Source organism: Mobula birostris, chromosome 3 (genome assembly GCF_030028105.1).
Source record: "Mobula birostris isolate sMobBir1 chromosome 3, sMobBir1.hap1, whole genome shotgun sequence".
Lineage (NCBI taxonomy): Eukaryota > Metazoa > Chordata > Chondrichthyes > Myliobatiformes > Myliobatidae > Mobula > Mobula birostris.
In genome coordinates this window covers 221,047,830-221,060,113 of record NC_092372.1, presented here as the reverse complement: position 1 = coordinate 221,060,113, position 12,284 = coordinate 221,047,830, and the positions used below count along the sequence as shown (strand labels likewise).

The 12,284-nt window shown below is 44.6% G+C and overlaps 1 protein-coding gene across 1 annotated transcript in view; it reads left to right on the top strand.

Annotated features, from left to right (window-relative positions):
• The window catches only part of LOC140194803 (pituitary adenylate cyclase-activating polypeptide type I receptor-like), a 102,415-nt gene extending 102,034 nt beyond the window's left edge, over positions 1 to 381 (top strand). The window contains exon 11 of the mRNA XM_072252083.1: positions 294 to 381. Within this exon, the coding sequence (XP_072108184.1) occupies positions 294 to 381 (88 nt within the window). The remainder of the gene's footprint in view (positions 1 to 293) is intronic.
• The last annotated feature ends 11,903 nt before the right edge of the window (positions 382 to 12,284 follow it).

Here is a 12,284-nt window from a genome sequence, read left to right as displayed (position 1 = left end):
GGTCTTAAAATCTTATATTTTGTTTGATTGAGCTCCACCGTGGATCAGGCCTTCTGAGCAGGATACCCACCCAGTCACAGGCCGAACATGGGAACTCCACACAGACAGCTCCTTAGGGCCAGGATCAAACCGGGCACTCCAGAGGCAGCAGGAATCCTGGAATACCAGAGTGCTGGCTATCTCCCACCTCTCTGCTTCCCCGCTGGGTAGGGAGTTTCAGGATTGACAATAATCTTTCGTCCACATCATAAACTAAAGCTAAGCATCGACACCTGTTGTTTGTTCTTGTTTAGAGATACAGCGTGGAACAGGCTCGTCAGGCCCAATGAGCCGAACCACCCAGCAACCCATCGATTTAACCCTAGCCTATTCACAGGGTAATTTACAATGACCAATTAAGTTACTAGCCAGTATGTCTTTGGACGGTGGGAGGAGACCCACGCGGTCATGGGGAGAATGTACAGCCTCTCTACAGATGATGTTGTTATTTATACAGTGTGGAGCAGGCCCTTCTGGCCTTTCGAGTTGCGCCGCCCGGCAATCCCCGATTTAACCTCAGCCTAATCACGGGACAATTCACAACGACCAATCAACCTACCAACTTTGGAATGTGGGAGGGCACCTGGAGGAAACCCACGCGGTCATGGGGAGAACGTACAAACTCCTTGTAGGCAGCGAGGGGAATTGAACCCAGGTCATGTTTCTGCAAACTGTTGTACTAACCACTACACTACTGTGCTGCCCTAAATTGGTGTTGGGATTGAACTCTGAACCCCGGAATGTCCCAGGCTGTAATAGTGCTGCACGAACCCCTCTGCTAATGTGGTAGCATAGCGGACAGGTATTGGACCAGCAGCCATTTGATGCTAACACACAAGTTCAAATCCCACCATGCTCTCTGGAGAATTTACATTTTGCTCATCAAATAAATAAACCTTGGAATTCTTTGAATTCTGTCTTCCATAACAGCATCAATGAAATTACTGAACTGTGATTAAAAATGCTGTGGCTTTTCTAATGCCCATCAGAAGTGGTAACGGGTCTGTATGTGACCCCAAACCACTCACTCTTATTTACCTTCTTCATTCCGAGGCCATTGGGGATGGGTAATAAATGCTGTAATATTGAAGCTCACTACACACCCTCCCACTGAAAACTGATTTGCCCATTAAGTTGAGGCCATAAGACATAGGAGCACAATGAGGCCATTCGGCCTATTGGGTCAGCTCTACCATTCCATCATGGCTGATTTATTGTCCTAGTCAACCCCAATCTCCTGCCTTCTCCTCATGACCTTTAAGACCCTGACTAGTCAAGACCTGAGCCTGTTGTTGTGCTGTGTGCTGATATTTTTACGGTGTTCCCCTGTAAGCCTTAGTGTGTGGAGAAGTCAGTAGGTCGTCCCTTCAACACCTCCAGCTGAGAAGAGAAAGCTAAAAAATAATGGATGAAGTTAAAGCTGGGGAAGAAAGGTTGGATTGAGAAAGGGAGTGAAGAACAGGCAGAAGGTTGAAATAAAATGTAATTATTTCAATTTAGGTATTTAAAAAGATTGCAATTCCTGCAGTTTAAAATCTCCAAATGTAGAAATGAGACTCTGCATTGACAATTATTTATTCCCAGGACCAGAGGCCACCTGACAGTGATTAAAAGGTTGCTAATAATGTTAACAGTAATATTTCACCGAATGTCATTGAGTACAAGCTGGGAATGAGCAGGCAAGAAAGGGCAAAGGCAGGAGCCGGTGAGGCATCATGATAGTGATTTCTGGCACTACGTATCTATCCTCCACCGAGGTTCCTGGTTCTCTCGCTCATCAGAAACATCGAACACCACTAACCTCAGCGCTAAACTGAGAGTCCAGTCCAAGTTGCTAAACAGCTAAAGAAGGGAGAATGCTTGGGGATACTCAGCAGGTCAGGCAGCATCTGGGGGCAGGGAGAGAGGAGAGAAAGAGAGCAAAAGAAAGAAAGAGGGAGAGAGGGAAAGAGAAAGAAAGTGAAGAATGAGAGGAAAGTAAGTGAGAAAAAGAAAGAGGGAAAAGAGGAAAGAGTGACTGAGAGAAAAGGGTAGAGGGAAAGAGTAATGGAAAGAGAAAGGGAGAGGGAAAGAGTGAGAGGAGTGAAAGAATGAAAGAGAAACGGGAGAGGGAGAGAAAGGAGAGTGAAAGAGAGGGAGAGAAAGGGAATGAAAGAAAGTGAAAGAGTCAGAAGAGAAAAAGAATGAAAGAGTGAAAGGGTGAAAGAAAGAGGGTGAGTGAGAACAAAAAAGAGTGAGGGAAAGAGTGGGAAAGAATGAGAGTGTGAAAGAATGAAAGAGGGAAAGGGTGAAAAAGAGTGAGAAAGGGGGAGAGAGAATGAAAGTGAGAGAAGGGGGTAGAGAGAGGGAAAGAGGGAAAAAGTGTGAGTGAAAGAGAGGGAAAGGGAGAGAGTATGAGAGAAAGTGGGAGAAAGAAAGAGGGGGTGAGAAAAAGAGAGTGAAAGAGAATGAGAAAGAAAGTGTGTGAGGGAGAGAGAAAGGGAGAAAGAAAAAGAGTGAGTGGGAGAGAGAACGGGACAGAGTGAAAGGTAGAAAGAGTGGGAAAGAGTGAGAGTGTCAGAGAGGGAAAGAAAGGAGAGTGAACGAGAAAGAAAGTGAAAGTGAGGGAGAGAGTGGGAGAGGGAAAGAGAGGGAGAGAGAAAGAAAGTGAAAGAGAAAGTACGAGAAAAAGAGAAAAAGGGAATGAGAGTGAGAGAACAGGTAAGAAAGTGTGTGAAAGAGAATGGAAAGAGTGAAAGAGGGAAAGTGTAAAAGAGTAAGAACGTGTGAGAGAGAGTGGGAAAGAGAGTGAAAGGGAGAAAGAAAGTAAAAGAGACGAAGAGTGGGAAGGAGAAAAGGGTGAAAGGGAAATGAGTGAAAGGGTGAGAGAGAGTGAGTGAGGAAGAGAGAAGGAAAGAGTGAAAGAACGGGAAAGAGAGCAAAAGAGAGTAAAAAAGGAGAGAAGGAAAGAAAGTGAGAGAGGGAAAGGAAGAAAGAGCGAAAGAGAGAGTGTGAAATAAAGAAAGAGGGAAAGAATGGGAAAGAAAAAGGGAGTGAGAAAGAGAAAGGGAGAAAGAGGGTGAGTGAGAGAGTGCAGAAAAAAGTGAGAGAAAGAATGAAAAAGAGGGGGAAAGGGAAAGTGTGTGAAAGAGAGAAAGGGAATGAGAGTGAAAGAAAGTCAGAAGGAAAGGGGAAAAGGAAAGAAAGTGAGAATGCAACAGAGTGGAAAGAGTGAGAGAGAAAGAGTGAAAGAAAGATAGTGAGAGTAAGAGAAAGGGAGTGGGAAGGAAAGAGTGAGAGTGAAAGAAAGTGTCAGGGAAAGAGGAAGGGAAAGAATGAAAGGGAAAGAAACAGTGAGAAAGGGGGTAAGAAAGAGAGAGAGAGTGAAAAGGAAAATGAGAGAAAAAGAATGAGTGAAAGGGAGAAAGAAGAGCAAAAGAGGGAGAGAGTGAAAGGGAAAGAAGGTGGGATAGAAAGAGTGAGAGAAAAAGGGAAAGAAAGAGTGAAAGATAGTGAGGGAGAGAAGGAAAGAAAGAGTGTAAAAGAAAGTGAGAAAGTGTCAGAGAGGGAAAGAGTGTAAAAGAGTGAGAAAGGTGGTAAGAGAGTGAGAGCGAAAGTGTAAGAGCACAAGAGCAAGAATGAAAGAGCGTGAGAACGGAAGAGAAAAAAGTAAGAGAGCTAGAGGGAGTAAGAGAGCAAAGAGAGAGAAAAAGTGAGAGTAATAGACAGCAAAAGAGTGAAAGAAAAAGAGAAAGAATGAAAGAGCGACAAAGAGTGAGCGAGAGCGAGAGAAAGAGAAAGAGAAAATACAGATGAATATATGCAGAGGAATATACAGAGGACATTTTGAGCCGAGACCCTTCACGAGGACTGGAACAGAAGGAGGAAGAAGCCAGGATAAGGAGGAGGACAAGCGAGCAGATGCTAGGTGAGACGGGGTGGGGGGAGAAGACAGCAGGGTGGGGGAGGTGATCGGTAGAAAAAGTAAAGAACTGAAGAGGAATCAATCTGATAGAGGAGGAGAGTGAAGTGGGAAGGAAGGGATGGAGGAGGGGCACCAGAGGGAGGTGATGGGCAGGTGAGGGGAAGGGGTAAGAGGAAGGGGAGAATGGGGAATGGACAAAGAGAGAAGGGGATGTGGGGAGAAACCACTGGAATTCAGATAAATGGATGTTTTTGAAGGCTGCCTAAACAGAATACGAGGTGTATGTGTTCATCAGGTTTGACCATAAGACATAGGAGCAGAATTAGGCCATCTGGCCCATCGAGTCAGCTCCACCATTCAATCATGGCTGATCCTTTTTTCCCTCCTCAACCCCACTCCCTAGTCTTCTTACCGTAACTTTTGATGCCCTGTCCAATCAGGAACCGATCAATCTCTGCCTTAAATACACCAATGACCTGGCCTCCACAGCTACATGTGATAACAAATTCCACAAATTCACAACCTTCTAGCTAAAGAAATGCCTCCACATCTGTTTTAAATGGATGCCCCTCTATCTTGAGGCTGTTATTCCCAGTGAATACAGACCCAGAGCTATCAAACTTCCCTCGTATGATAACCCTTTCATTCGTGGAATCATCCTTATGAACCACCCCTGACCCTCTCCAATGTCAGCACATCTTTTAGATGAGGAGCCCAAAACTGTTCACAATTCTCTAGGTGAGGCCTCACCAGTGCCTTATAAAGCCTCAGCATCACATCCCTGCTCTTGTATTCCAGACCTCTTGAAATGAACGCTAACATTGCATTTGTCTTCCTCACCATCGACTCAACCTGTAAGTTAACCTTTAGGGTGTTCTGCACAAGGACTCCCAAGTCCCTTTCCATCTCAGATTTTTGGATTTTCTCCCCACTTAAAAAAGTCTGCACATATATTTCTACTACCAATGTGCACAACCATGCATTTTCCAACATTGTATTTCATTTGCCACTCACTCGCCCATTCTCCTAATCTGTCTAAGTCCTTTTGCAGCCTACCTGTTTCCTCAACACTACCTGCCCGTCCATCAATCTTCGTATCATCTGCCAACTTGGCAGCAAAGCCACCTATTCCATCATCTAAATCATTTATATACAGCATAAAAAGAAACAGTCCCAACACTGACCCTTGTGGAACACCACTGGTCACTGGCAGCCAACCACAAAAGTATCCTTTTATTCTCACTCACTCACTCCTACCAAACAGACAATGCTCTATGCCAGTAACTTTACTGTAATACCAAGGGCTCTTAACTTGGTAAGCAGCCTCATGTGTGGCATCTTGCCAAAGGCCTTCTGAAAGTCCAAATATACAACACCAACTGCATCCCCTTTATCTACCCTACATGTAATCTCCTCAAGTAATTCCAACAGGTTCATCAGGCAAGATTTTACCTTTAGAAAACCATACTGACTTTGTCCTATCTTGTCCTGTGTCACCAAGTACTCCATCACGTCATCTTTAACAATTGACTCTAAAATCTTCTCAACCACTGAGGTCAGGCTAAATGGTCTATAATTTCATTTCTGCTGCCTTTCTCCTTTCTAAAAGAGTGGAATGACATTTGCAATTTTCCAGTCCTCTGGAGCCATGCCAGAGTCCAATAATTTGTGAAAGATCATTACTAATACCTCCACAATCTCTACTGCTATCTTTTTCAGAACCCTAGGGTGCAGTTCATCTGGTCCAGGTGACTTTGTACCCTTAGGTCTTTCAGCTTATTGAGCACCTTCTCCCTTGCAATCGTAACTGCACTCTCTCCTCTTCCCTCACACCCTTCAACACCTGGCACACTGCTACTGTCTTCCACAGTGAAGGCTTGTGCAAAATACTCATTTAATTCTTCTGTCCTCTCCTTTCCCCCCCACTATTATTCTAGCGGTCCTATATCCACTCTCATCTTTCATTTATTTTTTGCATACTTGAAAAAGCTTTTACTATCCACTTTGATATTGTTTGCTACCTTGCTTTCATATTCCATTTTTTCCCTCCTAATGATTCTTTTAGCTGCTTCCCGTAGGTTTTTTAAAAGCTTCCCAATCCTCGGTCTTCCCACTAATTTTTGCTTTGTTATATGCTCCCTTTTGCTTTTACCTTAGCTTTGACTTCCCTTGTCAGCCATGGTTGTATTATTTTGCCATTTGAGTATTTCTTTGTTTTGGAATACATCTATCCTGCACCTTCCTCAGTTTTCCTGGAAACCCACACGATTGCTGCTCTGCTGAATCCCTGCCAGTAACTCCTTCCAATTTACTTTGGCCAAGCTCCTCTCTCACACCACTGTAATTTCCTTTGCTCTACTGAAATACTGCTACATCAGAATTTACTTTCTCCTTATCGAATTTCGCGTTGAACACAATCATATTGTGTCACTGGTTCCTAAGGGTTAAGCTCCCTAATCACCTCCAGCTCATTACATAACACCCAATCCAGTATAACTGATCAGCTAGTAAGTTCAACGACAAACTGCTCTAAAAAGCCATCTCTCTCTCAAGATCCACTTCCAACATGATTTTCACAATCAGCCTGTGCGTTGAAATCTCCCATGACCATCATAACATTGCCCTTTTGACTCACCTTTTTTTAATTTCCTGTTGTAATCTATGGTCCACATCCCAGCTACTGTTGGGAGGCCCGTAGAAAAATGCCATCAGGGTCCTTTTACCCTTGCAGTTTCTCAACTCAAACCACATCTTCCGATCCTATGTCACATCTTTCCACTGATTTGATGCCATTCTTTGCCAGCAGAGCCACACCACTCTCTCTGCCTACTTTCCTAACCCTCCGATACTTGGACATTCAGCTCCCCACTGCAACCATCCTTCAGCCATGATTCAGTGATAGCCACAACATCATACCTGACAATCTGTAAAAGTGCAACGAGATCATCCGCCTTATTTCCTGTCCTCCGTGCATTGAGATACAACGCTTGGAGTACTGTATCCTACACGCTTTTTGATTCCGCAAACCTAACCCTGTCCTCTGCCTGCCCTTACTGAGAGTCTGAATGCTCGCTCTCTTTGTTTTTTTACCATCCGTCCTATCTTGAGTCTTCATCAGGGTTAGACATGACGGCTGATTAATCCCTTCATAGATGCTGCCTGACCTGCTGAGTTATTCCGGCATTTTGTGTGTGTTGCTCTGGATTTCCAACATCTGCTGAATGTCTTGCATTTATGAGGGGCAGAGGTAATGTTTCGGCATGATGAATAGCCACTGCAGGATGGTAGGGTGCTCCTTCTCAAAGAGGACTGGAGACTTGGTTCCACTCTGGTGTTTTTTTTTGTGTACTTTGACAAAGATAATGCAATGTGGAACAGGCCCTTACAACTCGTGAGCCGCACTGGCAGCAACACCCAATTTAACCCTAGCCTAATCACAGGAAAATTTACAATCACCAATTAACCTACTAATTGTCAAGTTGTTAAACTGTGGGAGTAAACTGGAGAACGCAGAGAAAACTCAAACATTCCAATAGAAGGAAGTAGAAACCCCTTACAGAGGATGAAGAGTTTAAACTCCTTACAGAAGTTGCTAAGGTTAAACTCCTTAAAGAGAATGCTGTGGTTAAACACCTTACATTGTATACCAAGGCAAAACTCTTGAAAGAGGAAAGTTAAACTCCTTACAGAAGATACTGAGATTAAACTCCTTATAGAGGATGCCAAGGTTAAACTCCCTACAGAGGATGAAAAGGTTGAACTCCCTAGAGAGGATGAAAAGGTTAAACTCCTTACAGGGGATGCTGAGGTTAAACTCCTTTACAGAAGATGAAAAGGTTAAACTCCTTGCAGAGGATGCTGAGGTTAAAATCCTCACAGAGGTTGCTGAGTTTAAACTCACTTGAGCCTCATAACCAGTAATCAATGTGTGCTGTACAGAAGATTGCTGTCAATTAAATCTATTTGTTAGGAACATAGAACCGTACAGGCCCTTCAGCCCACAATGCCTATGCTGGCGATGCCAAATAAATTAAAACACTTCTGCCTCCAAATGATCCAATCACTCCATTCTGTCCCAAACTTTTAACCTACTCCAAAATTAATCTAACTCTTCCCTCCCACATAACCCTCCATTTTTCTTTCATCACTTTATAATTAAGCCCTCTTGTAGTAGTCACTTCAAGCTTGAGAAAAAGTCTCTGTCTATCCACTCAGTCTATGTCTCTTGGCATCTTGTACATCTCTATCAAGTCACCTCTCATCCTCCTTCATTTCAAAGAGGAAAGTGCCAGCTTGCTGAAGCTCTCCTCCCGGGACATGCTCTGTAATTCGGGCAGCATCCTGGTAAATCTCTGCTCCTTCTCTAATCCTTCCTACAATGAGATGACCAGAACTGACCAGGGTTTTATAGAGCTGCAACATTACCTCGTGGCTTTTGAACTCAATCCCCCCGACTAATGAAGGCTAGCACACCATATACTTTTTAACCAAGCTATCAACTTGCACAGCAATTCTGAGGGATCTATTGATATAGATCTCAAGATCCCTCTGTTCCTCCACACTGCTGAGAATCGTGCTACTCACGCTGTCCTCTGCCTTAATATGTTAGGATTATTTGAGGGCACTCTTTGTTGTCAGTGGCCCAGTGGTGCTCAACTGCATAGAATTGTGTTGCTGGCAGGTTAATACCCGTGTAATATTCTTTCTCTGAATCTGTCAATCTTTAATGACCACCCTTCCCCTCAGCCACTTCTTTAGCTCCTTACTGAGGGTTCAGGTCTGTTCATTGTCTGGCATTTGCCATACAGGCTTTGCGCTTGTCAACAGGCTGCTCGAGTCTCCTCCTTCCACACCTGAATGGGGCACGGGCCGACCCTCCCTCAGGTCCTGGGCAAGGGGTGGGGTGCATTGATGGGGAGGTGGAAATGTCAAAAGTGTCAGCTGCCAGAAAGGAGGGAGGGGCAAGGAGAGTGGTGATGGGGTGGGGGGTGGGGGGTGGGGGGTGGGGGGCAGAAATTGTGCCTTTGTCCTGTAACGTTTGTGGTCTGCGCCTCATTCCAAATCCACCACCTTTCACCTCCCCTTTCCAGGGCCATTCCACACCCTGCTGTGGGAACAATTACCTTTGAACAGGAAACCTGCTTCAGCACATTGACAGAACTACTGGTACAGATTGTGTGGAAGCTTATGAGGAAAATGGATAGGCTGAGTACATGCAGTGTTTTTACCCTCAGGTTGGGTGAAACTAGAACTAGAGGCCATAGGTTAAGGGTGAAAGTTGAAATGTTTGAGGAGAACCTGAAGGGAAACTTCTTCACCCAGAGGATGGTGGGAGCGTGGAACAAGCAGCCAGCAAAAGTGGTGAATGCAAGATGAAGCCATAAGACATAGGAGCAGTGTTAGACCATTTGGCCCTTTGAGTCTGCTCTGTCATTGATCATGGATGATTTATTTTCCCTCTCAACCTCTTTTTCCTGCCTCAGCAAAAGACAGGCTTCTCTAATCAGGACAGCGTCCTGGTAAATCTCCTCTGCATCTTCTCTAAGGAGGGAGGGACTCACACTTTGTATTCTGTGAATCCATTTTGTCAGAATCTATAATTACCCTGAAGCTGTACAAAAGGCTCCGTCAAGGCCAGAGTTAATCACTGTGTTTAGAAATCTTCTGGATGAAATATGGTGACTCCAGTACAATGAAAAACCTCCTTGTGACAATTACACACATAAAGCCATCACAGATACATTCTATGGAGTCCTCAAGACTGTCTTGACCAACTTGATTCACCCAATCTATGTGCGTTAAAGTCCCCCACGATAACTGCTGTTCCATTCTTACATGCCTCAGATATTTCGCTGTTTATTGCCTGTGCCACTGTAATGTTATTATTCGGTGGCCAATAGACAGCTCCCACCAGTGATTCTTTCCCTTTACTATTCCTACTCTCTACCCAGATGGATTCAAAATTCTGCTCCTTGGATCTTACATCATCTCTCACTATCGTCGTGATCTCATCTTTAATTAAGAGCGCTACTCCACCTCCCTTACCTTCCTGCCTATCCTTATTACCTGGTATCCTTGGATATTTAATTCCCAATTCTCTTCACCCTGCAACCACATCTTTGTAATGGCCACTAAATCATACCCTTTTGTACTGATTTGAGCCACAAGTTCATTGATCTTGTTTCGAATATATGGGCATTCAAATGAAGTGCCCTCACACTCATTGTGCTTTTAAAATCTTGTAATTTTCACTCTTTTACACATGACCTTCTTCTCTCCATTCTTACTTTTCTCTTTTTTAATCTTTTGTTTTTTCTTTATCCACACTTTTCCTTTTTACTTTATCTATACTTCTCCAATCTGTTGAACCCACCCCCTACTATTTAGTTTAAAGCCCTATTCACAGCCCTAGTTACAGCCCTAGTTATGCAATTCGCTAGGATCCAGGTCCCATCATGGTTCAGGTGGAATCCATCCCATTGGTGCAGCTCCCTCCTTCCCCAATACTGGTTCCAATTTCCCATGAGTTCAAACCCACTTCTCCCACACCAATCCTTGAGCCACGCATTTAACTCTCTAATCTTCTTGACCCTATGCCAATTTGCATGTAGCTCAAGTAGTAATCCGGAGATTACTACCTTTTTGCTTCTGCTTTCCAATTTAGTCCCCAGCTGCTCAAATTCCCTCAGCAGAACCTCTTTCCTCATTCTACCTATGTTGCTGGTACCCACATGGACCATGACAACTGGATCTCCCCCCCACCCCCAACTGCAAATTCCTCTGCACACAGAACAGGAACTATACAAGATAGATAAGAGGAAAAAAAAAAATGACTTGTGCAAAACAAGGCACAAGTCATTGAAAAATGCATGGACAAGGCCAGGGTAGTGCAAGAGGAGGCTCGTAGTGTTCTGTTGCTGAGGTAGGGTTAGGGGTGTGCAGGTCGGTTCAAGCACCTGATGGTAGCTCTTTGTGTGCCTGCTGCAGTGGGACTTCAGGCTCTGTACCTCCCACCTGATGGCAGCAGTGAGAAGGAGGTGTACCTCAGATGGTATGGATCCCTGATGGTAGAAACCACTTTCTGAAAGAGCTCCTGTAGGATGCTGTAGATGTTAGGGGTGGGGTTGCACCAGCGATGAACCGGTCAGCAGTCACTACTCTCTGTAGCTTCTTGCCTTCCTCTGGATCGGAACTGGCCTACCAGCCTGTGATGGAAACAGTCAGGATCCTTTCAACAAAGCATCTGTAGAAGTTGTTTGAGTATTTTGTGACAAGCCAAACCTCCTGCCCGTTACACCTCTGGTGTTTAGGACAGCAGTGAAGGTTCTCCATCTGTCTCTTTGCCAACTTCTCCATTGTGCCCCCTGTGGGGTTCAGGGTCCTCATTTCTGCTTCTCCGGTATGGCACCAAGTTGTCTTTGGTCATACCGTCGCACGCAGATGTAGAAGTAATCTTCATTGCTGTTTCTGTAACACTTTTGTTTGACCAGTCAGCGTTATTACCCTGAGCTGAACCCCCGAAGCTGGAGGACCGGTAGACCACTCTTAGTCTGGCCTCTACCCTTTGACCTGTTTGGCATGGGTGACCCTACCGAGAGCCAAAGCACAAGGCCCTGACCCCAGTCAATGTAGCTCTCTGGGTCACGGAGGCACGCAAGCCTCCAAACGCTACGAGAAGGCTGTGGTCCTCATGGAGGGAAACCTCCTTCAGCCCCTAAGAAAGTAGAGGTATAGGCGTGCCTCTACTTGCAACCGTGTCTATGTTCTGGGCCCAGGACAGGTCAGCCAAGATGTTAACGAGATTAGATGGTACCGACTCTTGGAGTATCAGAATCATGTTTTTATAGCACTGACTTACGTCATGAAATTTGTTGTTTTGTGGCAGCAGTGCATTGTAATACATAATAATAAATAAACTACAATTATATAATAATAAATTAAATAAGCAGGAGAGCAAAAGTATAAATTAAATAAGCAGAGAGCAAAAGTAGTGAGGGGATGTATGTACGTGGGTTCATTCTTCATTCAGAAGAAGCTGTTCCAGAAACGTTGAGTGTGAGAGAGAGTGTGAGTATCAGATACAACCACAGCAGTACAACACTGACAGCAGTGCAAAAGGAGAGGCAAAACTAGTGAGATAGTTTTGATGGGTTCACGGACCGTTCAGAAACCTGATGGGTCCTCTGGCGCTGTGTGTCAAGATGGTGCCAGAGAGTAGTAACTCTGTGTGCAGCTCTGAAAGCAACCAACAAGTATTCCCGTTTAGAACTACTACTGTTGAAATCCACGGTCACAGTCCTGGCGACTTCAGTAAGCCTTTTAATTCAAGTTTTCAGGAAAT